Source organism: Sebastes umbrosus, chromosome 6 (genome assembly GCF_015220745.1).
Source record: "Sebastes umbrosus isolate fSebUmb1 chromosome 6, fSebUmb1.pri, whole genome shotgun sequence".
NCBI classification, from domain to species: Eukaryota; Metazoa; Chordata; class Actinopteri; order Perciformes; family Sebastidae; genus Sebastes; species Sebastes umbrosus.
This window is the reverse complement of record NC_051274.1, coordinates 30,205,701-30,232,989: the sequence shown is the minus strand read 5'-3', so window position 1 is coordinate 30,232,989 and position 27,289 is coordinate 30,205,701. Positions and strand designations below refer to the sequence as shown.

Below are 27,289 nucleotides of genomic sequence, written 5' to 3'. Positions count from 1 at the left end.
ATAAAAAACATGTTTGTTTTGATGTATTAATAATTTACCGTTAACAATTACTCACACAAAAGCTGGCGGTGTAAAAAACAGCATATTGGGACAAACTATTATTACTGTGGATTTCACATCTAAACTGTTTTCGTGAGGCTCTGAACAGGATTTAATGATGAGTTAGCAGATGGACAGAGGGAGCGATGGAGCCCTCTTCTGGCTGAAAGAGACTCCCATGATCCTTCACTTTCATCTCTGCTGCTCCAACTGTCACAAGAGTTAAAAAATAATGAAAGTGTGATGAGGAGGAGAATCAGCTGACTGACTTCTGCAGCTCTGACGGAAAGAAAAGAGCAAAAACAAACTGCTGCTGGAATTTGTCTCCACGGTTTTCCTTTTGCTTCAAATTTCAGCCTCAAAAAACAAAAAAAAAAGAAGGAGAGAAAATGAGAAACAGACCACAGAGAGAGGAGGAGGAGGAGGAGGAGGAGGGGAGCTGGTCTGGGATCAGATGTCTGGCTGGAGGAGGAGTTGTGGTGTCGGTCTGCAGCTCAGATCAGATTTTTCACACAAAAGCCTGAAGCTGCCGAGAGAGAAGAGCGACTGACCGACCGTCTGTGTGACTGACCGTCTGTCTGTCTGTTTGGACAAACTGACGCTGGAATGAAGGATTAAAAATCAGCAGAGGAAGTGAACCTGAAGCAGCAGGAGGAGGAGAAATCAGGAAAAAGTGTAAAGTTGAAGGAAAAGTGAAGCGACTTCTGTATTGGAGCTGAGTCGGCACATTCTGGATTCTTCAGGAGGAAACTAAGGAGAGAAGATTTACTCAGACAAGGTCAAGTTATTTTTCTTTGCATCCGCTCTGATCTGATCTCTGAGCATCTGAGGAAAGTTGTTATTGAATCACATTAGTTGGATTCTACTGATCTGATGGAGACGAGACGATTTCTACGTTTTCTGATAGAGTGACAGAAAGAGGGAGAGATGGGAGAGAGAGGGGGAGGATGAGGGAGGGAGACTCTGACCTCCACATGACTTCAACCCGACAACGAGCAGAAACGTGATGCTGAAATTCTGCTGAAGTTCTGCTGAAACAGACTTTATGTGATGTGATGAACTTTCTGGGGACTCGACAGGAAGTGACTGATTCAAACACAAACTTTCAGATTAAATGTTTCATTTTGAAACAAACGGAAACATGAATATGAACTGAAACAAACAAAGAGTGACCTCTGACCTGCGTACAGGTGTGGACTGACGTACCTGTACAGGTGTGGACTGACGTACCAGCGCGGCATGCAGCTGAACCGACCTCGTAGCACCTTGCTCGGGTTCAACCTCCCCTCTCCTCCTCCTCCTCCCTCACCTCCTCCTCCGCCCCCTCCTCCCTCCTTCTCCAGTCAGTTCAGCACCAGGAGGTTCTCCTACCACCTGAACACCACCTCAACGCCACCATCACTCCGCAGCTCCACCCGCAGGACAGGTGAGTGAACTGCAGCTTCAGTGAGTGAGACAGGTGGTTAGAGCCGTAAACAAGATGTACATTTACAAAACCAACAGTTAGTCTTCATCTTTAAAGCACTGTGTAGTGAACAGTGTACCTGAGCAGGTAGTGAACGGTGTACCTGAGCAGGTAGTGAACGGTGTACCTGAGCAGGTAGTGAACGGTGTACCTGAGCAGGTAGAGTGCGGTGTACCTGAGCAGGCAGTGAACAGGGTATCTGAGCAGGTAAAGTAGGGTGTACCTGAGCAGGTAGAGAACGGTGTACCTGAACAGGTTGTGAATGGTGTACCTGAGCAGGTAGTGTACGGTGTACCTGAGCAGGTAGAGTGCGGTGTACCTGAGCAGGCAGTGAACAGGGTATCTGAGCAGGTAAAGTAGGGTGTACCTGAGCAGGTAGAGTACGGTGTACCTGATAAAACTTTCCTTAGGAAAACAACAAGCCAGGCTTATGGTGACTTTGCCAGGGAGAAAGGGATCCTCTTTGACCGACGGTGTTCAGCATGTAAGGCTCTAGCTGATGAGGTAGCTACCCAACGTGAACTAATGTTGTTAGAGGAGTTTAAAGACTGTGTGTCTGAGCATGCTGTGGTGAACTTGAATGAGCAGAAAGTAACTACACTGCAGCAGGCCGCTACCTTGGCGGAAGTGTTCACTGTCACGCACAAAAGTGTTTCTAATAAATTCCTTCTCCCACCGTAGTTTTTCTCAGAACTCTGATGACACGCATGTCATGCATGCCAAAGCGTCGTCATGTGGTTATAACTTTGAGAAACAGTGTTTTTTCTGTCACAAGCGTGGTCACATAGTCGCTGACTGCATGGCGTTGGATCCTAAGTCTGCCTGTGATGCGAGTGCAGTGGTGAGAGGTATTGAAATGGGTTTCGTGCCCGCACCTCTTCACCGTATTTATGTGCAGTTATACATTAACTAACTCACTCACTATTATTATATAGTAGTAGTATAGTTATACTCCCAATCCGACGGACACCATGTCGCGATGACTGCGGCTCCCCCGTCCACACCGCCCAGAGCTGCTCGCCGTGTCAGCTCTTTCCGTCTGCTTGTGAGTATAACCGAATTAGATAGTTAATCATTTAGTTAGTTAGTTAGTTAAAGGAAAACACGGATCACACGTGTTTGCTTTGGTGATAACTTTTACTTTGTGATGGTAGTTTTGGTATGCTAATGTTGAGCCGGTAGCTAGCTGGCTAGCAGAAGCTACCAGGAAGTTACATAAACAAACGCTGTAGCGTGGGCTTCAGAATAATGTAGTGCTTTGGGCGTTTATTTTCTTAGCGACCCTGTCTTTGAACGGTCTGAATGAGACAGCTGCCTGTCGGTGGGCTCTTTCAGTGATACTAGCCAGCGCTGCAGTAACGTTACTGATCTCCGTTTCAGCGTCAGTTGGTTTTAACATTGTAAAACTCATCTTTACATCAATAGCAATACAATAGTGTGCCCTCTTTTGTTTTCTTCTGTCCCGTGTCTCCTCCGTCTCCGTCTTTCACGGTCTATACCGTTGTATCTGTGTAACTCAGCCGAGCCAACCAACCTCGTGACGTCACAGGCTAGAGTACTGCAACATGGCGGCGCTCTTGCCACAAGAGATGAAACAAAGCTTATTTTTTCTCTTAAATACTGACATTTGTCATGTTTGTTAAATAATTGTTACCTTTGTTTATACACTTCCGTTGTCCTTCATTCTCTTTCCATTGTTTTTTTTCTTTTTTTAATGGCACTCTCCTCATCCCCTGGATTAATCGGGGAACGTAACACTGTGAACTCATAATTCATTTATTATGATAAAATAAATAAATATCTGAGTTTTGTGTGTACGTGCACCGTGTGGGTGTGTGGGTGTGTGTGTGTGTGTGTGTGTGTGTGTGTGTGTGTGTGTGTGTGTGTGTGTGTGTGTGTGTGTGTGTGTGTGTGTGTGTGTGTGTGTGTGTGTGTGTGTGTGTGTGTGTGTGTGTGTGTGTTGAGTTTTGAGTTTTGAACGAGTGAGGCAGGAAATCACAGACAACGTGGCAGAGAGAGAGGGTCAGTTTTTCTCAAAGTATATAAAAAACACAAGAGTCTGACTTCTCTTTAGTTTCATATCATTATAATAACAGTCAATAGATGACTAAGTTTAACTATCTTCAGGATTCTTTGTTCATCAGCACAGTGTTGTTTCTGCTCCCCTCCTGTTACATGTGGAGGGATTTTATTCTGAAAGGTTCTGTTTGTGCTCTTAGTTTCAGGGCTGATTAGTGCCAGGAAGTTTGAGTGTTATGTTGCCTCACTATACCAGCGTCTGGACCTCTAAATATATAGAGCATTTTGAGTTTTTTTCTGACAGACTTATTATTCCATCTATTCCGTAGGGATTTCGGTCAACTACTAACTTCTGCATACTTTCAGCTACAGAAACCATTCAAATTTCTTCAGCTCTTTAAAGACATTTCTGCTTGCAACTTCAACCGACTTGTTTTAATGTAAGGGAATAGGACCTACTCCAAGTTTGAAGTTCAACTACTTCTTCATACTTTCAGCTACAGACTTTATTTAAGTGTTACAAGGGTGACAAACTAATTACAATTCTTCCGTCCATTATTCGGCGGACAACTAGTTCTGCATACTTTCAGCTACAGAAACCATTCAGATATCAAAATGTTATGCTCTAAGGACATTTCCGCTTGTTTTCAACTCTTTTTCTACCTTTCATGCTTTTTAAAGTACGAAGCATTTTTTCTTTCAGCCTTTTCAGTCAATTCATTTCAACTTCTGCCTTTGACAGGATTACAGTTTAGCTTCTTGATTTTCTAGCAAAGTATTTCAGCTCTTAGCTTCTTTAGGTAATGCATGTCAGCTTCCAGCTCTGCCATTTTTACTTTTGCGCATTTCTGCATGTTCAGCAATGCTAAGCAATTTATTTTAGCTTTCAGCATTCACGTGCATTCTCTGCAGGAAATGCATTTTCTAGTGTCATTAGCTGGTTCTAGTTACAGCAGCTGTTATTACACAGCATCATGTGTCCGATACAAACAAACACGTGACACTTTTTACATGTGAAGCATCTGGATAGAAAATATGTCCGAACATGTATCATGTACAGTATGTAGTCCGTGACGTCATTCAAGTGGTCTCAGTGTCCTGCTTGTCCCCCCAGCATGCCGTGCAGCAGCAGGACATGAAGATATGAATGAAGAGCTGAAGGTTAAAAATAGACGACAGATTCAGCTGCAATTAATGTGTGCGTGCGTGCGTGCGCGTGTGTGTGTTTTGTACTGTTGTGTACTGAGTATCTACTGTTGTGTTTAGAGTCTCTACCAGGTGTTTCTAGTTTCTACTGTTGTTTCTAGAATCTCTACTGTTGATTCTAGAATCTCTACTGTTGAATCTATAGTCTCTACCGTTGATTCTAGAATCTCTACTGTTGATTCTAGAATCTCTACTGTTGATTCTAGAGTCTCTACCGTTGATTCTAGAATCTCTACTGTTGAATCTATAGTCTCTATTGTTGATTCTAGAGTCTCTACTGTTGATTCTAGAATCTCTACTGTTGAATCTATAGTCTCTACCGTTGATTCTAGAATCTCTACTGTTGATTCTAGAATCTCTACTGTTGATTCTAGAATCTCTACTGTTGATTCTAGAGTCTCTACCGTTGATTCTAGAATCTTTACTGTTGATTCTACAGTCTGTACTGTTGATTCTAGAGTCTCTACTGTTGATTCTAGAATCTCTACTGTTGAATCTATAGTCTCTACCGTTGATTCTAGAATCTCTACTGTTGATTCTAGAATCTCTACTGTTGATTCTAGAGTCTCTACCGTTGATTCTAGAATCTTTACTGTTGATTCTACAGTCTGTACTGTTGATTCTAGAGTCTCTACTGTTGATTCTAGAATCTCTACTGTTGAATCTATAGTCTCTACCGTTGATTCTAGAATCTCTACTGTTGATTCTAGAATCTTTACTGTTGATTCTACAGTCTGTACTGTTGATTCTAGAGTCTCTACTGTTGATTCTAGAATCTCTACTGTTGAATCTATAGTCTCTACCGTTGATTCTAGAATCTCTACTGTTGATTCTAGAGTCTCTACTGTTGATTCTAGAGTCTCTACCGTTGATTCTAGAATCTTTACTGTTGAATCTACAGTCTCTACCGTTGATTCTAGAGTCTCTACTGTTGATTCTAGAGTCTCTACTGTTGATTCTACAGTCTTTACTGTTGATTCTTGAGTCTCTACTGTTGATTCTAGAGTGTCTACTGTTGTTTTTAGAGTATCTTATGTTTCTGCTGTTGTCTTTAGTATTTTTACCAACGTTTCTAGAGTTTGTACTGTTGGTTCTACTATTTCTATTGATGGTTCAAGTGTTTATTGTTTCTGATGTTATTTCTATCTGTGCTACTACTGAAAACAGCATGGGTCTACTGTTTGAAACTGCAATTGTCCATATTTCTACCTCTATATGTACAATTGTCCTGGTGACAGAAGATGCACAACATGAAACCGTTAACCTCCTCTCGTCTCAGTTTAAAACCAGACGAACAGCTGAACTCTGTAAAAGACACATCAAGGACACACACGCACACACACACACATTTCTCCATTCATAGATGTCCTGGGGGGATGGACGAGTGAGCTTGTCTCTCTGTGGGTCACTGGGTCGCTCACTGTTGCTGTGGGGGGGAAGGGGAGCTGTGTCTGTGTGCGTGTGTGTGTGTGTGTGTGTGTGTGTGTGTGTGTGTGTGTGTGTGTGTGTGTGTGTGTGTGTGTGTGTGTGTGTGTGTGTGTGTGTGTGTGTGTGTGTGTGTGTGTGTGTGTGTGTGTGAGGTCAGAGGTCAGAGGTCAGCCTGTAGTTTTATCTCCTCCCCTGCCAGATGATAACAGGGTGTGTTTGCTTTTGCTTCACTCAGATGTGTTGAAGTGTTTGGGTGCGTTTGTTTTTCAGCCTCAGAAGAGAGAGCTGGTTTTATCCTCCTTAGAGCAGCACTGACAGTTCAGTAACCAGAGGGTGTGTTTGATTTCTTGTTCTACAGTTGTGACTTTCCACCTCCTCCGTCTTCTTCAGTAACTGGGGTGTGTGTTTGTTTTGATCACCCTGTCTGTCTGTCTGTCTGTCTGTCTGCTCTACAGGATCAGCAGCCCCTTAACAGGGGTGTGTTTGTTTTTGTTCATCATGTCCTGACCCAGATGTGGGGTGGAGTTAGATCAACTGTGTCTCTGCTGTCTTCTGATCAGGACGAACACATTCAATTCATGAAATCCACTCATACAGTAATAATTAATTTGTAATAATTAGAAATAAAATAATGATATATAACATATTTTTGAATAGTGGGTGTTTCATTATTAAGATATATGTCACATCCGCCACTAACAGCTGTTATTAAGAAACATGTGGAGTGACATTAATCAAACTGTATTTAGTAAAACTCGATGATTTTCACTTCCTGTCAGCTTTTAGTTTTCTGTTAAAGAAAGCGACACCTCCAGCTCCTGGTGGGCTTTTAATTTGATAAACCTGCAGGAAGTGTTGAGTTTCATGAACAGTTAAACTGTAGTGAATCAGTGTATCATTGTTGAATTAGTGCTGTGGAAATATTTATGTATAATATATATAAATATTTATACATAATATACAATGTTATATATTATATGTATATATAGAGAGAGGGGCGTCGAACTACGTGATTATAAGGGATAGAATGGAGTTGATGACTAATGTTCTCTGTGAAATCATGTTCAAAGTGCCCTTAAAACATGACAAATTTGTTGTTTTTCTCATCCAGTGATGTTTTATTCTTTGAAATATTTTTATATATATAGATATATATATCTATATATATATACAGTATGTGAGTGTAACTGATTACATCCTCTAATGTTTTTATCACGGACTGACTGTTATTATTATTATTATTATTATTATTATTATTATTATATAGACTTTGTAGATCACAGATTTTATTTAGTATGAAAATAATCTGGAACATTTGTGTGTGTGTGTGTGTGCGTGTGCAGCAGATGGTGGAGGCTCTCTGGAGGTAAATCTCTCCATTTAGAACAAAGACAGATTAAATATCATGTTTTTTGTGTTGTGTCATTCAGAGTCGGAGGGAGGCGGGGCTTGTGTCAGGTGTTCTGCAGTATCAGTTCTGAGCATCAGTCAGGTGACCAGGTGGTAGACATAAAGCTGCCTTCATTGTTACCTCTGTTTCAATTTTAGTAAAAATCTCTGCAGAAAAGGTCCATTCCTGTCTGTCTCTCTCCTCACCTGTCTGTCTCTCTCCTCACCTGTCTGTCTCTCTCCTCACCTGTCTGTGTCACTAGACTTAGTTTAGCTCTGAGAATATCTAGTGAATGTGCAGTGGACGTTTGTGCAGAAATAAATGCTGCAGCTCCTCCAGACCAACAGAGGTTTCCCGTGTCTTGTGAAGTGATGGAGCTCCGCAGCGAGAAACGTTATCGTCTCCGACCAAAACTCCGGCGTCTCCCCCGTTCCCTCCGGCTGCGGTCGGGAGGCTGAAGCAGGAAAAGCCAACACTAGGATCAGCATTGATTCATGGAGAGACCTTCGTCTGGTCAGCTAACATTACTGCCAAGCAGCTGAAATATAGAGTGATATTGTGGTTTTAGCTGACGTGTGTCACCTCACTGTTTTGAGTGATGCTCGTTCATGTCTATGTAGAGAGAGCACAAGCGCGAGCAACAGGACGCTGACTTTTGTTGACTTAACGGCCACAGGTGTCGCTGTTAAAAAGCACTTATGATTCTTACAAACAGTCCCTTTAAAAGAAAATCTGCCCATTTTCTAAAACAATAAAGGAGGTCTGACAAAGCGTCAGGATGAGACGAGTTGGGATGAGAAGGTGTTGAAAGACACTCCATCTCTCTACCGCTCTTAATTTGTTGTCAAGGAAACCAAAATGGAGGAGAGTTTCTCCCTCTCTCTCTCTCCCCCCTCTCTCGCTCCCTCTCTCTCTCTCGCTCTCTCTCATCTCTCTCTCTCTCGCTCTCTCTCATCTCTCTCTCTCTCTCTCTCTCTCTATCTCCATCTCTCGCTCCCTCTCTCTCTCATCCCCCTCTCTCTCTCCCTCTCTCTCTCTCCATTTCGCTCTCTCTCTCTCTGTCTAAATCTCCCCCCTCACCCCCTCTCTCTCTCTCCCTCTCCCCCCTCTCTCTCATTCCCTCTCCCCCCTCTCTCTCCCTCTCCCTCTCTCTCTCTCATCATCTCTCTCTCTCTCCCTCTCTCTCTCCCTCTCCCTCTCTCTCTCTCATCATCTCTCTCTCTCCCTCTCTCTCTCCCTCTCCCTCTCTCTCTCTCATCATCTCTCTCTCTCCCTCTCTCTCTCCCTCTCCCTCTCTCTCTCATCATCTCTCTCTCTCTCTCATCATCTCTCTCTCTCTCCCTCTCTCTCTCTCATCATCTCTCTCTCTCTCTCTCTCTCTCATCATCTCTCTCTCTCTCCCTCTCTCTCTCCCTCTCCCTCTCTCTCTCTCATCATCTCTCTGTCTCTCTCTCCTTCTCTCTTTCTCCCCTCTCTCTCTCATCATCTCTCTCTCTCCCTCTCTCTCTCTCTCTCATCATCTCTCTCTCTCTCTCTCTCTCCCCCTCCTCTCTCTCCTCCCCGCCCGCCGCTCTCTCGCACCGGGCAGCCCACTGAATCAAACCGAGCGGATCTAACCTACTTCTCGGTCCTGTAGCAGCAGCCTGTCGGTCTGTCAGCCGGTCCGGACCGTCGCTGTGTGTGCGTGTGTGTGTGTCGGAGCCGTGCCGGTCCGGTCCGTGCGTGTATCCGTGTGTGTGTGTGTGTATCTGACCCGGTTTCTTCTCCGTGCTGTGGACCGGGAGAGCCGCTCTCTCTCCATCAACACTGTCTTTAATGACCGGATTTGTGTTTTGCTGCGCGATGTACATGGACAGAAGCAGCCTGACCAGAGGTGAGTACTACTGTAGTAGTACTACTGTAGTATTACTGCAGGCCTACTGCATGTACTACACATCTGCACCGTGTACCGAGGTACCTGCTGATGCACGAGCACGCGCACACACACGAGCGCGTGCACAGCTGCAGCCTCATCACACCTTTTCCTCCTCGCTGTGTTTTTATCTCTATTGATGAATATGAATATAAATATGTAGAATCATAATAATATGATGATGGTGTGATTTTGTTTGGGGGGGGGTGGGATGACATACGCGCGCTCACACTGGGTGTCGTGCACGCGCACACACTGACCGACATCTCGCCGCAGTGAATGTAGGCTAGTATGGCTGCATGATACTGCGTCTGCCAGATGTGAGTCTGCAGCTCTCTCATCACGTGACTCACTTTATACATATATATTATACATGCATCTATATATATAGATGTATAGGTATATATAAGGATCAGTAATCTCTCTGCTGCATGTTTTATTTCATCAGTACTGTGCACGTAACCACACAACACAGACGGAATCCAATTAGACCCAGTGTGTGTGTGTGTGTGTGTGTGTGTGTGTGTGTGTGTGTGTGTGTGTGTGTGTGTGTGTGTGTGTGTGTGCGTGCGTGCGTGTGTGTATTGATTGACTCCTGATCCATTGATCCTGAATGTTGAGGCTGAGGGGATGTGGATGAACAGCAGCACGGTGTCAGTTATTAGTGTTGGTTTGTGTCTGCAGACAGACGGACACACCCCCACCCTGCACACACACACATACACACGCACAGACACACACACACACATACACACACACAGACACACACACACACACACACACACACACACAGCAGAATCTCCTCATGTTAACCCTTAAAATGCTGTTAATGATGAAGATGATATCTGCATCCTCGTCTGCTCCACCAGTCAGTCACTGACATGCTGTCCTTGTCTGTCTCTCCAACATGGACCATGTTGTTATACCCTGTAGACCTCGTCTCTCCTCCTGTGATCTGGATCTGATATCTGATCTGGATCAGGAGAGACTCGTGTTAATGCAGCTGAACACATTCAGAATCAGAGTGCAGATTAAATCGTTCAGACAACATCTGGAGGTCTAGTCTGCCATCAGAGACCCAGATAGCGTATCCAGATACAGATTACTACCATTAGAACCACCTAACAGACCCCTATAGAGAGGCTAAGTCCCTCCCCTGCTGGTGGATCACCATGGGATCTTATTTCAGAAAAAATATGAACGGTTGTCAACGGAGAGAGACAAATAACGACGAACTGAGACCTTCTGGGCTCGAAAAATTATCTTTTAAATGCAAACATCATGTGTGTGATTCATGGAGCAATTCAAACAGGATCAAATAATTATTTGTGTCTCTCCGTTGACTACCGTTCATATCTTTTCTGAAATAAGGTCCCATAAGGTCCACCAGAAGGGGCGTGACTTCACGTCTCTAGAACCAGTACCGATTAGAACATCCTGAGAGATGACTTGGACCACTTCAATAACCTCTAGGGCATCCTCTGTGACCACCAAGACCCCCTAAACCTTACTTACTAAAGGGCTCCTGGAACCACATCAGTGGCCATCAGAACTTCTTAAAAGAACATTAGAACCACCTGTTGGACCTCTACAACTCCCACCCCCAATGATAGCTAGAACCTTCTAAAGGAGAACTTAAACTATTTATCATACAAGACCCTTAGATCCTCCAGACCACTAGAACAGGCTTCTGTCACCTCCTTCATCACCATTAGAACTCCCTAGATCCACCTAAAGGACCAGTAGAACCTCCCTAATGACCACTAGAAAACACCCACAGGACCAGTAGAACCTCCCTAATGACCACTAGAACCACCTAAAGGACCAATAGAACCTCCCAATGACCCCTATAACCACCTAAAGAACCAGTACAACCTCCTAATGACCACTAGAACCACCTAAAGGACCAGTAGAACCTCCCTAATGACCCCTAAAACCACCTAAAGGACCAGACCAGTAGAACCTCCCTAATGACCACTAGAACCACCTAAAGGACCAGTAGAATCTCCCTAATGACCACTAGAACCACCTAAAGGACCAGTGGAACCTCCCTAATGACCACCAGAACCACCTAAAGGACCAGTGGAACCTCCCTAATGACCACTAGAACAACCTAAAGGACCAGTAGAATCTCCCTAATGACCACTAGAACCACCTAAAGGACCAGTGGAACCTCCCTAATGACCACTAGAACCACCTAAAGGACCAGTGGAACCTCCCTAATGACCACTAGAACCAACTAAAGGACCAGTAGAATCTCCCTAATGACCATTAGAACCACCTAAAGGACCAGTAGAGCCTCACCAATGACCACTAGAACCACCTAAAGGACCAGTACAACCTCCCTAATGACCACTAGAACCACCTAAACAACCAGTAGAACTTCCCTAATGACCACTAGAACCACCTAAAGGACCAGTAGAACCTCCCTAATGAGCACTAAAACCACCTAAAGGACAAGTAGAACCTCGCTAATGACCACTAGAACCACCTAAAGGACCATTAGAACCCCCTAATGACCACTAGAATGTGCACAGAGTGTGTGTGTGTGTGTGTGTGCGTGTGTGTGTGTGCATGTGTGTGTGTGTGTGTGTGTGTGTGTGTGTGTTTCCTGCATCACAGCTGCATGAAACAATCCAATGCCTCTGTTTAATTCTATTTAATTCTATTCTGTGCAGTAGACTCTCTGCTGCACCAGCTAGTTCTAACATGTTTCCTGTCTGCAACACGACATACATCACTGACATACATGTGTGTGTGTGAGCGTGTGAAGGTGACAGTGGTGCTGCAGCAGACTGGCTGTATTAAAGGAACAGTACAACATTTTAGTAAACCCTCTTGTTCCCTGTCCATCTGTCTCATCTCTGTGTCCAGTACAGAGACAGATCCAGGAACCTAGCTTAGCACAATGACTGGAAGCAGGGGGAAACTGCTAGCCTAGCTTCACACTAACAGGCAAGAGAATGAAAATGACTGACTGTTGGTCTGAATGGAAGAAAATCAGTTTAATGACTACTGCTGTTATTAATAGACCTTTATAAATAGACTACACACACACACACACACACACATACACACATACACACACACACACACACACACACACACACACACACACACACCATCTGCTTTAAATTAGCCTGTTGATGTTTTCCCATGACCTCTCCCATCTTGTTCACATCTGTACACACACACAGCTCCCACTACTGTTGACATTATTGGTTTATTTCATGTGTTATATTATTAGTGTTTTTAGTCAATCTGCTTGTTTTATTGTTGTTTTACACTTTAGATTTTCTCCTTTTGGCTCAGTAAACGTTGGATGAACTCATTTAAACAGAAATAATTCCCCACAGAGCTGCATTGACCAATCAGATCGCTCGTTTCCGCTGAGGTCATATCCTTCGATGCTGAGGTCAGAGGTCGTTTCAGAGTCACAGAGCAGAGAGGATATTGATCGACGGCAGAGCAGTAGTCACAAAGACACATCAGCCTGATTGGATCCTCCCATTATTGATACATAACGCTGCATGTTTAATGGTGACCATGAATAATCAATAACGTTATCTACAGCAGGTGTTGTTTATTGTTGATGCAGTATTGCAGGTCACAGTTTATTTCCAATGTACCGTGACAGTTCATGACGATACAGACAGATGTGTTCTTATTAGGGAATGATGAATTCAAAAGTCTTGATTGTCACATTACAGAGGTAGAAGTGAAGGGTGTGTGGCCTCGATGTTCATTTTGAATCAGATGTTGTTTTAAATTATTCCTTTTAGCCAATCAGCTCTCAGGAAGCATCTAGATTCAGCCAATGAGCTTCAGCCGTAACAGACCACAAACATTTCTCTCTGTGTGTCTTCCATGTGGAGTTTATTTCTGTCCAGCTGCTGCAGCCAGAGACCTCATATGGAAGCTATTACTGTGTGTGTGTGTGTGTGTGTGTGTGTGTATGTATGTGTGTGTGCGTGTGTGTGTGTGTGTGTGTGTGTGTGTGTGGAGACTGTTTTTACTATCAGCTGATTTCATCCTGTCTGTCTGAGAACTTTATTTATATTAGTTACAAGAGTAGACGATTTTTGCGGTACTGTGTCGTTGTGCCACTGAGTTAGACTTTGTGTTCCTGAGTTGGCCTTTGTGCTACTGGGTTAATCTTTGTGCTACTGGGTTAGCCTTTGTGCTACTGGGTTAGTCTTTGTGTTACTGGGTAAGACTTACCACTGTGTTAGCTTTTGCGCTACTGAGTTAGACTTTGTGCTACTGGGTTAACCTTTTGTGTTACTGGGTTAGGCTTTGTGTTACTGGGTTAGATCTTCTGCTACTGGGTTAACCTTTGTGCTACTGGGTTAGACTTTATGTTACTGGGTTAATCTTTGTGCTACTGGGTTAGCCTTTGTGCTACTGGGTAAGACGTTGTGCTACTGGGTTAATCTTTGTGCTACTGGGTTAGCCTTTGTGCTACTGGGTTAGACTTTGTGCTACTGGGTTAGCCTTTGTGTTACTGGGTTAGATTTTCTGCTACTGGATTAGCCCTCTGCTACTAAGTTAGCCTTTGTGCTACTGGGTTAGCCTTTGTGCTACTGGGTTAGCCTTTGTGCTAGCATGTGATGTCATGTGATCACCATTCTGACCTATCCCTCCCCCCCAGGTCCCTCCTCCTCCTCCAGTCCCAGTTTGCTGACTAAGAGTCTCTCTCTGGAGCCGTCCTGCTCTCCGTGTGGCCATCAGGGGGCGCTGGACGCTGATGCTCCCCAACAGCTGAGCTCCGACCCGGGGCCCAGCTCCTCGTTATCAGGCCCCGCCTCCCTGGAGGGAGGCACGGAGCTAACGGAGCGCCGCGGCTCTGCTAATGGGCTGCTGCTAGTCAACGACACGGGGCCGCCTGAACTGCCGAGTACCACAGTAACACCACCGAGCAAGAGCAGACCGCCGCTGCCCGGACCGAAACCTCAGGGTAACAAAGTTTATTTAAATTTAAATACATGCATTTTATTAAAGACATGAACGAGTTTATGACACTAATTGACCTCTGACCCCTCCTCAGTCCCCCCGAAGCCCCCACACCTCCAGCAGCAGGCTGGGGTGTCGAGGCCACGACCCCGGGCTCCAGATAAGCCCCTCCCCCCTACCCCGCCCTGCAGACCCCTCCCGGCGGACCCCCGGGGTGGCCGGACTCCGCCCACCCGCGCCGATGGCACCGCCTCCCCCACCTGTGTCCTGTCACTCATCGAGAAGTTTGAGCGGTGAGTTCTGATTGGTCAGAGGAGGAGTGATGTCATCATTAAAGGCTTTAGTGAGATTTTACAGTGTGTGTGTGTGTGTGTGTGTGTGTGTGTGTGTGTGTGTGTGTGCACAGCGAGCAGATCATCGTGGTTCCTGACATCACCGGGGGGGCTCTGTGTCCCCGCCTCCTTGACCCCCCCTCCTCCCTCTCTCGACCTTCATCACCATCGTCATCATCATCGCCCGCCCTTCCCCCACCTGATGAGCAGCCGCCCTCTGAGCTCAAAGATCATGATGACATCACACTGGGGGGTGAGGGGGAGGAGGGAGACGGTGACCTGCATGATGACCATAATGATAATGATGATGATGATGATGATGAAGAGCTGGCGGCGGCGTGTCGTGACGACCTCCATCAGAAGCGTCTCTCCATGGAGTCGGGTTACAGCGCCTCAGAGAAACACATGGAGGACGACGTGGTTGCCGTGGAGATGAGGGAGCAACAACAGCAGCAACCGCCGCCGCTCGACCAATCGGAGATCCCCTCGGAGCGTCTGTCCCTCCCCTCTTCGCAGACGGAGGGGAAACTGGCCAATCGGGACAGCGGCATCGACAGCATCAGCTCTCCGTCGCACAGCGAGGAGCTCTGCTTCGCCGGCGTGGATGACGTGGGCGTGGCTTACCCCTGCAGCCCCGCCCTCCTGCCCCGCCTCTCCAGCTCGTCCTCGTACGCGGGGGAGGGAGAGGAGGGGGAGGCGCGGGGCGGGGCCAGGAGGAGGAGGGATTTCTCTGAGGAGGGAGACAGCGACCTGGAGGAGGAGGAGGCCGAGCTGACCCTGGTGCTGCCGCCCCCCAAGACAGACAGACAGGACTCTGTTGAGGTGAGACAGGAAGTGACATCAGACAACAGCTCCACCTACAGTCAGGCCCTGTTCACACCTGGTATTAACATGATCCGATCCCAGGTGTGAACGCACTCGAGACGCGTTGAGATCGGATCGCTCAGACCACATTCAGAGGTGGTCTGGGCCACATTAAGGACCGCCGACTCTACTGGCGTCCTCTGTGTCAGCGGAGTACGTACTGTATGTACTGGCTTCGTCCACAACGTCTGAACATCTGGTAAAGTCCATAGAAATTTATTACGAGTGCGCCAAACATCTGGAACACGCCGATGAACAGATCCAGTCTGTATTGATTAGATTTCTTCTTTTTTTTTGTCCGTCAGACAAGGCACAGGAAGTGCATCGCTGCCTCCCGCCGGTTGAAAACAACAACACATTTGGTCTTTGTAAACAGAAATGATGTCGCTGTTTATCTGCATATAGAGCGGGAGAGTGACACGCATGTTAATGCCAGGTGTGAACATGATACAACACCATAGACATACAGACATATATACATATATACGTAGACGCCGCATTGGACGCTTCAGCCAGTTGCGGCAATACGTCAACGTGGGCGCCATATTGGAAAGGGCAAGACTGGTTTGTAACTCTATACAAGTGAATGGGGAGCTGCCGTTTTTCGGGATAAAAAGCACTATAACATCTACATTTCTCAACCGATTTCAATGAGTCGTTATTATATTAAAGGGTTTATGATCTACGTGGAGCAGAAAGATAAAGTTTTGTCTCCAGTTACTTAGAATCTAGGTAGTTAAGCTATAATCGCTGCCAGACGCTCAGGATATGAGTGTGTCTCGTAGGCTTGTGATGTGATAGATAATAATTCGTTTATCATAAGGAATTGTTAAAACTCAAGTATGTCAAGTATGGCTTTGGCTTATTTGCCTTGTTTAAGGTTAATACTTGTAGAGAGGTCCCTATATAATATAATGTAATATAATATATTATAATATAATATAATATAATATAATATAATGTAATATATAATATAATATAATATAATATATTATAATATAATATAATATATTATAATATAATATAATTTAATATATAATATAATATAATTTAATATATAATATAATTTAATATATAATATAATATAATATAATATAAATCTACAAAGCCTTATTATTATTATAATTATTCAGTATCAATATTGTGATAAGTGTAATCACCTTGCTGACGGTCAGACTCGCCACTCTGTGATTGTTGTATTCGTTGTAGTGCAGATGTCTCACTCTGTCTCCGTGTCTCTGTCCAGCTGTCTGTCCAGCAGAGGGTTTTCAATATCGCCAACGAGCTGCTGCACACAGAGACCGCCTACGTCTCTAAGCTCCACCTCCTGGACCAGGTGAGTCACCTGCTGCTGACCTTCAGTCGGAGCTGTTTATCATGGCCTGGTATCCTGGTTAAGATCAGGTCTCTGGAGTATCCTGGTTCCGTTGTGCATGTACAGATCTTATTGTGGTTTCAGGAGTATTGTGACAGAAACCAGGACATCACCAGACCACGTCGCAGATTTAAATGAGTCTGGGACCTATTCTTCGTTAACGTGAAACGATCTACTCGTACAGTAGGAGTAGGATGTACACAACAACCTGTCTAAAATCCTACAGTGTATGAGCAGTTTAAATCAGGTCAAAACCAGCACACTGATGATGATGTCACCGTTACCATGGCAGCCCCACAGTGTTTACCTGCAGGACCGGCTGCTGTGACCCCTCTCGTCTCCTCCTGCAGGTTTTCTGTGCCCGACTCCTGGACGAGGCCCGGTCCCGCTCCTCCTTCCCCTGCGACGTGGTTCAAGGAATCTTTTCCAACATCTGCTCCATCTACTGTTTCCATCAGCAGTTCCTGCTGCCGGCGCTGCAGAAACGGATGGAGGAGTGGTGAGGACCTTCCTCCTTCTCCTTCTCCTCCTCTTCTTCTTCTCCTGCTGCTTCTCCTCCTCCTCAGGAGCTGCCTTGACTTCATTCCTCCTTTTTGTCTGCAGGGACTCAAACTCGCGGATCGGGGACATCCTGCAGAAGCTGGCGCCCTTCCTGAAGATGTACGGCGAGTACGTGAAGAACTTTGACCGAGCCATGGAGCTGGTGAACATCTGGATGGAGAGATCGGCTCCGTTCAAGACCATCATCCAGGAGATCCAGGTGTGTGTCTGTGTGTGTGTGTGTGTGTCTCTGTGTGTCTGTCTGTCGGTCGATATGCGTGTGTGCGTGTGTGTGTGCTAATGTGTGTGTGTTTTCGGTGCAGAGGGAGGAGCGTTGTGGGAACCTGACTTTGCAGCATCACATGTTGGAGCCGGTTCAGAGGATTCCTCGCTACGAGCTGCTGCTCAAAGATTATCTCCACCGTCTGCCGGAGGACGCACCGGACCACCGGGACGCCCAGAGTATGTGAAACAAACACACACAAACACGTTCATTAGCTGATACCATTTAAAGAGCTTTTTAATAACACGTTTTCAGACATCACACTCTGACCTGCAAACGTTCAGACCAGTTCGTCTCTGAGGAAGAGCTCTTTAAAACTCAGAATCAGGTTTAACAATAAACATAGGAAGATAAATAAAAAGATAAAAGCAGATACTGCAACACTCAAGAAACAGAAATAAAATAAGAAAACTGACAACAAAAATATGAAAGAAATACTATAAAGTGTGTAAAAACAATACTATAAAAATGTGTTTGTGTCACTTTTAAAAATGTGAGCAAATACCATAAAAATATCAAAAAAAAAAGAAATACTATAAAAATGTGTACACAATACTATAAAACTGTGGTAAAGCACTATTAAAATATGAAAGAAATACTGTAAACACATAAAAAAAAAACTATACAAATGTGGTAAAACACTATTAAAACTATGAAAAAAAATATAGAAATATTTAAAAACAAAAAATACTATACAACTGTGGTAAAACATTATTAAAAATACCAAAACAAATACCATAAGAATATCTAAAAAAGATACTATAAAAATGTGTAAAAATATTATAAAACTGTGGTAAAACACTGTTAAAAATATAAAAAAATACCATAAAAACACCTACAAAATATTATACAAATGTGGAAAAATACTATAAAACTGTGGTAAAACAATATTATAAAATGTGAAATAAATAAATAATATAAATAAATAAAAATGCTATAAATATATGTACAATATATCTGTTTTAAAATCAAAGAGCTGCGCAGTTTAGTGCAGGAATGCACTAAAGTTGACAGTGGAAAGTATAAAGAATGTGTGCAATGTACAGAGATGATAATAATCCAAAAGGATTTGCTTTAATTTAACGGATTGTGATCATTATGATCATGTGACCATCGTCTCTCTCTCTCTCTCTCTGCAGAGTCTCTGGAGCTGATCGCCACGGCAGCAGAACACTCCAACGCTGCCATCAAGAAGATGGTGAGAGTTTGACCTAGTCAACCAGAGACACAGTGTGACATTAACCTTCTTCTCTTAGTGTTGAATTACATCCTCTGATTACACTCATTACCCGCTGACTCACAGCTGCTGGGTGAGTTCCGGTCTGTCATGTCCTCAGCTTGTCCTCAGCATCAATGTTTTCTTTCCAGGAGCGAATGAGGAAGTTGTTGAAGGTGTACGAGTTGTTGGGAGGAGAAGAAGACATCGTTAACCCGACCAATGAGCTCATTAAAGAAGGACACATCCTCAAACTGTCCAACAAGAACGGGACCACACAGGACAGATACCTCATCCTGGTACTCTACTGTCTTCTACTCTACTCTACTCTAATATTCTATCGTTCTGCTCTCAGTGAGAACTGACCGTCTGTCTGTCTCTGCAGTTTAACGACAGGTTGCTCTACTGCGTCCCCAAGCTGCGTCTGATTGGTCAGAAGTACGGCGTCCGTGCTCGCATCGATGTGGACGGGATGGAGGTGAGACATCATCAGCTGATAAACGCCACCAATCACCGAGTGGAGCTCCTCCTTCTACACCTGGATCTGATTAAACCGTCTGTCTACCTGTCTCTCTCTCTCTATCCAGCTGAAGGAGACAAGCAGTGCTGCAGTTTCCAGGACGTTCGTGGTGTCTGGAAAACAGAGATCCCTGGAACTGCAGGCCAGGTACAGACAGACAGACAGACAGACAGACAGACAGACAGACAGACAGACAGACAGACAGACAGACAGACAGACAGACAGACAGACAGACAGACAGATGGTTTTCTGACCATGTGATTGTGTCTCTGCAGGACGGAGGAGGAGAAGAAAGACTGGATACAGGTAAACACTCACTTCCTTCTCACCTGGCTGCAGTGATGTCATGATGTACTCCAGAACCCTGTCACATCACTGCTGAGTGTGGCAACAGGCCCAACAGAGCACAGTGTGATTGTGTGAACAGCCTGATGTCTGTGTCAAAATATTTACTGTGTCAAATTAAAAGCATCATTTCCAGGTAGGCTTTTATTGTGAAACATCTGCATGTGTGTGTTGTCAGGCCATCCAGGCGACCATCCAGAGACACGAGCAGACGATGGAGAGCTTCAGACACCTCAACTGTTCCCTAAGAGATGACGAGTCCACACCGCCTCACTCCCCGGTAACAAATCCATCTGACGAACCTTCTGGAGCTTTAAGACACACCAAGTTGACGTCAGAGAACTAGCGGCGATGAAGGCCGACTGTTGCGTCGCTTCACGTCGCCTTTGTTTTGGCCAAAAAGTTGCACTCGAACAAACCACAAAGACTCTAGCCGACGGCCAGTTAGTGCGTACATTCTGCGCCTGCGTGAGAGGAAATAACTCTCCACACCAGCAGGCAGCGGTAGTCTGTATTTGTCATTCAAAAAGGGAAACAGGAAGACCAAGGACGGCGGATAAACAAGCCGTTGTTAAGATACATACATGAAATAAAGCAGCGTTTGCCAACCATTTATCATAAACCACATACTGTCTGTGGTAGAAACAACAACGTCGCTGCCGTATTTATGCCTAGATGACTTTATGTTGAGTGTTGATGGAGCAGCTGCATAGCCTGGCACTGATCGATCCAAACTCCATTCAGAAAACAAGCAATTTAAAAGTTGTTTGCTTGTCGTCTTGCAGACAGACCTGACAAAGCATGAATTCAGACGTTTTACAAATGAACATCATTATGTTGTTATTTCGGCATCCTTTTAATCCGTTTATTTCAATTAAATCACAGCTCAATCTGTTTATTTTGGGTTCATACCGCAGTAGCGACATGTGGCTTGCTAGATACAGAAAAGAGTATAGAAGGAAAGAGACAAAACTGTTTGTTTTACAACAGCCGCTGCCGCCATTTTGGACTGAAAACGCTTATTATATTCATAGTATTTTATTGTTCAACACAGGCCATTTCAGTAGAATATGACAATAGAATATAAATAATTAATTTTCTTTTACTGGCGTACGGTAGTCGCTTTCAGTCCAAAATGGCGGAAGCGTGTCTCTGCTGCTGGGCGCTGACGTTGCAATGGAACGAACAATTGACTTTCACTTCTATCAATATACATTCTTTGGATACAGTCAGTGAAATCGCAATGTATATCAATACAGCTCGCCGCCGGGTGACGTTATGAACCCAAACACGACAGCGTTTGGTTTTCCGACATAAATTATCTGGGACTTCCACAACATGTACAAAGCAGCAACAGTGGTTATTTCTTCTATGGTTGATGGAGGAAATGGTGGAAAGAAAAGTTGTTGTCTCCTCTCCGGAGCGTCTAGCATGAATGAACAGAAATGACTCGTGGAAGTAAAGCGAAGTGAAAATTTGTTTCGCTCATGGTGTGAACACGGCATTAGAAATGATGGTAGAGCTGCAGGAGTAATCAAAAACTACATGTTTTATTATTGTTTTTTAATTTGTTATCATGAACACTGATGTTCTTTGTTTAGTGACATTTGATGATGTTGTGTTCATGAAACAGGAAGTGTTTCAGCTTTAATGTGACTTCCAGAGTAACGGTGCCTGAAGCAGATCAGCCGTCATTAAACTGACCTCCGTCTCCATCCTCTGTCCCTCAGAGCTGCGTGGAGTTGGGAAAACGAGCTCCGACTCCGATCAGAGAGAAGGAGGTCACTCTGTGTATGAAGTGTCAGGAGCCGTTCAACTCCATCACCAAGAGACGCCACCACTGTAAAGCCTGCGGACACGTACGTCATCAGTATCTACCTTATCCCCACCATCACCTCTCATAACACATGATGATCTTACAGACCATGATGCATTGCTGTAGATTAAACTAGCCAACAGGATATAAAGGAGTTAAAATGCAACACACACATTAATGCAGTAGTAATATTAATCCATTAATCTATTAATGTTGACTCCAGGTGGTTTGTGGGAAATGTTCAGAGTTTCGTGCTCGCCTTTCGTACGACAACAACCGCACCAACCGAGTTTGTATCGACTGCTACGCCATGCTGGTGGGGGCGTCGCCCTCTCCCGCCTTGCTGAGCAGCAGCACCCAGAGGAGACGCTCCATCCTGGAGGTTAGTGTGACATCACTGTGACATCATCATGTCTCTGACTATTATCACCCAATGGTACTACAGAAAATAAGAATACATGACTTCACTAAAAACTCTGTTTTTCTGGTTGAGTCTGGCAAAGCACTGATGCTCTCCTCATCTCTGTCTCTTGTTGCCATAGAAACAGGCCTCCCTGGCTGCAGAGCACAGTGTGATTTGTAGTTTTCTTCACCACATGGAGAAAGGAGGTGGGCGGGGCTGGCAGAAGGCCTGGTTCGTCATCCCCGAGAACGAACCGCTGGTGCTCTACATCTACGGAGCTCCACAGGTACTGCACCTATATATAATACATAAATATATATATGTATATGTGTGTAATATACAGTATAGAACCAGTGCTGCTGCCCCCTACAGGCAGCACTTTCAGTACAACCACAGTATGAGCAAAGCACCAACTTGTAAAAGTTCGGTGGTCAGATCGGCCCTTGAGGAGGTTTTAGGGTCCTTGAGGAGGTTTGAGGGGGAATTGAAGAGGTTTAAGGAGGACTTGAGGAGATTTAAGGGGTCCTGGAGGGGTTTGAGGGGGATTTGAGGAGGTTTGAGGAGGACTTGAGGAAGTTTCAGTGTCCTTGAAGACGTTTGAGGGGTTCTTGTGGAGGCCTCAGAGGTTCCCCCAGACTGAGTAAATCTGATCTCTTATCAGCTAATTCAGATTTTTGCTGCTATGACACATGACTCCGAACCAACCAATCAGAATTCAGAAGTGTCTTTGGCCATGGTTTAATACCCATGATGCACTCTGAGGACTCTATTTGTTCTCTTCCCACCAGGACGTGAAGGCGCAGCGCAGTGTGCCTCTGATTGGCTTCGAGGTGTCCCTTCCTGAGTCATGTGACCGCCTGGAGCGACGCCACGCCTTCAAGATCTCCCAGAGTCACCTGACCCTGTACTTCAGCGCCGACGGGGAGGAGCTACAGCGGCGATGGATGGACGTCCTGCTGAGGGCCGGGAGGGGGGAGGAGCCTCAGCTTCCCCTGTCAATCGCGGAGTGTCTGGAGGAGGAGGGGGAGGAGCTGGCAGCTGCAGCGGAGGGGGAAAACACGTGATTCTATCGTACGAGGAAGAATGTCGATGATGAAGACCAGTCAACACACACACACACACACACACACACACACACTGCATGACTCCTCCTCGCTGTCAGACACAAGATGGCGTCTTTCTCTTCCTCACCTGTTTTTTTCTTACCTGCGCTGTGATGCAGTGAGGTGGGCGGAGCCTCTTCTCCCACAGTACATCCTCACATTCTCCCTTCTTCAGTTTGGTCTTAAAGTACCCATAAGCCTCAGCTGCCGTTGCTGTGGAGACAGCTCCATCCAAAGCTGTGACATCAGAGTTGTGTCCGTATCCATCAGCAGTAAGAAGCTCTCTGATTGGACGGTGTTATCAGCTGTTTCCCTTCAATAGAAATCTAATAACAGAACAGACAGATTTATTATTACTGATATTCATTCATCTCTCAATATATAGAGCCCCCTGAAACACCAGACCAGTGTACTGAGAGACTGGACTGAGATCCAGAAGCTACTGGAACCCACAAACCAGATCTGGACTCTGCCTGAACCCAGTTAGACCAGTAGAGTCCAGCTCGGTGACCCTGTGGATCACACTCATACTGGACAATTCTGAACCTCAAGGTTTACGTCCAACGGCAATGTTTAGATGCAGGAAGAAGGAGAGTGAATGTAGGACGTGGTTCTGGAGGACGTGGTTCTGGAGGACGGACATGTAGCGCGTTGGAGTTCATGTCCCCAGAACCAGCGCCTGCAGTCACACACATTTAGTAAAAAAATTTGAATTTAAAACTGTTGGTGTCGGACGTAAATCTGGTAAATTGTCTGATATCAACGTTCTGATGTGATTCGGACCCGAACTGATCCGGGTCCAAGTTCTGGTCTCTGACAGACGAGTGGAAAACAAGCACATAAACATGTTGAGCTGAATGATCCACAACACCAACAAGAGATTCCTCCTGGTTTTCCTGAAACACGTCAACAGGAAATGGATATAAACCGATGTGAGATTTTTAAAACACCACAGAAGAAGAAGACGTGTCCTCTTTAGATGCACTTAAAGACATTTGTCCCCTGAAGGAGAAAGTCCTTCTGTTTGTTTGATTTTGAAACTTCACTGCTGCCACCTGTCCTCCAAACCTGGAGGTAAAACTACATTTCCCAGCAGCCTCTGCTCCAATGCTTGAAGCCTCTCTGTCATCTGCTGGTGAAGTCGGGTACTGCAGATTTTTATTCGTCGCGCTCTGGAAGAAATCTCACTTTACCATTTATACGTATTATTAATATATTACTTTCTTTATCAGACGTTTAGTTCTCAGAGTTCAACTTTTCAGAAACACTTAAACATGAAGCAGAGACGTTTTTGACTTGAAAAGTCCAAATAAAAATATAAAAGACAGTCTCAAAATTGTGACTTAAAAAGTCAAAATACACTTAGTGTCTCATTATTTGAGCAACGCTTTGGAAACTGTGAACCTCATTTGACAAACAAAGTCAAAAAATTATGATTTAGTTTTGTGTCAATTTAACTTCCATCACTATTTTTTATTTTTGTCATTCTGAACATTCGACCAACGTTTGTTTTCGGGGTCAAATGAGCTTCCACACAAAGTCACAAAGCATCAACTGTGAAATTATTCCAACGGAAACCATTGTGATGGTCAGCCGACCAATCAGAGAGCGTTAAGATGATGACATCAACACATTCTCACTCCAACTCGTCAAATATCACCGCTTGGTCGGTGCCCCTTGGCATCGGGCGGCTGTGGCTCAGAGGGTAGAGCAGGTTGTCAACCAATCAGAAGGTCGGTGGTTCGATCCCCGGCTGCTCCGGGTCACATGTCGATGGGTCCTTGAGCAAGACACTTAACCCCAAATTGCTCCCGAAGGCATAGCCATCGGTGAGTGAATGAGTATCTAGATTAGATCCTGATGGGCAAAGTTGGCACCTTAGTAACCTCTGCCATCAGTGTATGAATGTGTGTGTGAATGGGTGAATACTGACATGTAGTGTAAAGCGCTTTGAGTGGTCGGAAGACTAGAAAAGCGCTATATAAGTCTAAATCTATTTACCATCAGAGACCGACGCACGGGGAACCTTTCTAGTGTTACTTTCGGACGTGAGCCGTTGGCTGCGGTTAGCAGAAGGCTAAACTATTAGCAACCCTTTCTCTCCATCTCTGAAACGCTTCACCAATATTTTACGAATCTCTTTTACTGTAGGATAGTTAACTATAGGCATCCAAAGATTTATACGCCCTCAATTTATCTTTACAGCGCTGGTTGGACGGCTGGCCAATTAGCTAGCATAGCTTGCTAATTCCGCCATGCTGTCGTGCAACACAGAAAATGAGCTGAACAAAGTTGTCACTCATCCGGCGATAGCACTGTGCTTTCCTACGCCGTGACCAGAGTGTGTGGATGAAACATTAAGTTGTTCAATTTTACTCATTTAGCGACTGGCTAGTTAGCTAGCTATCTTGCTAATTCCACCATGCTACAGAAAATGAGCCAACAGTGGACAGCGCCGGGTCACGGTCCCTCCGCCTCACTCCTCGCCGCTAGGAGACTACTTCACCGGGAGGAGAGCAGGCGTTAGCTAGCTAGCTTGTCAGTCTCAAGACAATCTAGCTAGATAACTAACATTAGCCAGACGTCTACTCCTCCTGAAGTAGTCTGCCAGCAGCGTAGGGGTCGGCTAATCTGGTCCCGTTGGTTAATGTTAACTTTCTCAACTCACACTCGTGATCCTGGAGAGTGAGTGACAGAACATATTGAGAGAAACTAGTATTTTCTTCAACCATTGTTAAAAAAACAAGCCAACAATACTTGTTAGCCAGCGTTAACTAACGTGTTCCACGTAACGCTCCGCCCACAAAATATGTCATGATGTTTACTAACAGAAAAGGGGTCTATAACGCCGCGGGTGGGTTTACAATAGAGTTAGTTGAAAGCCCGGTGCGTTACATACAGTCGATAAAGGGCACCTCTGTGTTGGTCTCCGATGCCGATGGGCGCTTCCAAAACGGCGGTATTTGACGAGTTAGGAGTGAGAACGGGTTCAAGACACTGACTACGTTTACATGCACAAAATATTCTGTTCTTAAAAAAAGTTAATATTCACTACTAAGCTGTTTTCATGGCTAATGAAAATGAATATTCCACTAATATTCCTGTTTACATGCAGCCGTTCATACTCTGATTAAAGTAAAAAATATATGCTTTTTACATGACCCGTATCAAATTCATAATAATAGTGGAATATTAGTGTGCATGTAAACGTAATCACTGTCACCTGTAGAGCTGAAATGATGAGTTGATTCATTAATCAGTTAACTGACGGACAGATGAATCAGTTATAACTGTGATAATTGATGAACCTTTGAAGGTGAAGATGTGCTGGTTTTATATCTCAGTAAACTGAATGTCTTTAGACAAAACGAAACATTTGAAGACGTCACTTCTGCGAGACATTATTTTTATTGACCAGACGATGAATTGATTAATTGAGAGGATAATTAACTGAGAATGAAAACGATGGTTAGTTACAGTACTGAGATGCGAGGCTTCAACAGGACACTGATGATCCCAGTCCCAGATGATGATGATGATGATGAAGGCTTTGTTTTTTGAGTTGGATGTAAAGAGTTTGAAAAAGATTTTTTAAAGACGGAGACAGGAAGAGGAACCAGACTGGACTGTAAACCTTCATGTTTCTGAACCGCTCCGGGTATGTTGGGATGAATCCAGAGATTAGACGGAGCCGATATGAACAGAACCCGCAAGAAAAGACTTTAGTTGTTTTTATCATGTGGTCCAATATTTCTCTCTCTGTCTCTATAAACACATTTTGAACAAAAGTGTTTTGATAGTGAAAATATGATTAATATTATTATTGTTATTCTGATGAATCTATCTGATGCTATGATGAACTGAACAGACTTGTTGTTGGATATTTCAGTGTTTATGAGTCTGGGTTGTGTTTGATGTTTGCTTGATGCAAGTTGATGCAAGAAGAAAAACAAAGAGTAAAGATTTTGTAAATATAATTTATTCTCCTGTGACCTCCTCGGTCATGTGACTATGTAAAGGTTCAAGGTTAATGCTCGCTGTTCCTCCACACAGCCAGAGCCAATCAGACTGTTTGGGTTT

At 44.5% G+C, this 27,289-nt stretch overlaps 1 protein-coding gene across 2 annotated transcripts; it reads left to right on the top strand.

Moving 5' to 3' along the window:
- Positions 1 to 454: 454 nt before the first annotated feature.
- On the top strand, positions 455 to 24,994 carry fgd1 (FYVE, RhoGEF and PH domain containing 1). 2 transcript variants are annotated; one of them, XM_037772656.1, is made up of 18 exons: positions 455 to 1,465; positions 14,111 to 14,416; positions 14,507 to 14,705; positions 14,819 to 15,566; positions 16,855 to 16,944; positions 17,334 to 17,482; positions 17,587 to 17,743; positions 17,847 to 17,985; positions 18,946 to 19,004; positions 19,175 to 19,321; positions 19,408 to 19,500; positions 19,610 to 19,689; positions 19,818 to 19,848; positions 20,066 to 20,167; positions 21,618 to 21,746; positions 21,927 to 22,085; positions 22,246 to 22,392; positions 22,895 to 24,994. In XM_037772656.1, the coding sequence occupies exons 1-18, from the start codon at positions 1,279 to 1,281 to the stop codon at positions 23,168 to 23,170; spliced, it is 3,198 nt and encodes a 1,065-aa protein (XP_037628584.1). In that variant the 5' UTR covers positions 455 to 1,278; the 3' UTR covers positions 23,171 to 24,994. The 2 variants fall into 2 exon arrangements, with proteins under 2 accessions (XP_037628584.1, XP_037628585.1); XM_037772657.1 differs by lacking the exon at positions 455 to 1,465 and adding an exon at positions 9,096 to 9,420.
- The last annotated feature ends 2,295 nt before the right edge of the window (positions 24,995 to 27,289 follow it).

Excerpts from the sequence above, each read along its gene's own strand:
- fgd1 (XM_037772656.1), top strand. The coding sequence starts at position 1,279 with ATGCAGCTGAACCGACCTCGTAGCACCTTGCTCGGGTTCAACCTCCCC. Across the intron at positions 19,690-19,817 it reads TCCCTGGAACTGCAGGCCAG|GACGGAGGAGGAGAAGAAAG; the intron begins GTACAGACAGAC and ends GTGTCTCTGCAG. Across the intron at positions 22,393-22,894 it reads ACATCTACGGAGCTCCACAG|GACGTGAAGGCGCAGCGCAG; the intron begins GTACTGCACCTA and ends TCTTCCCACCAG.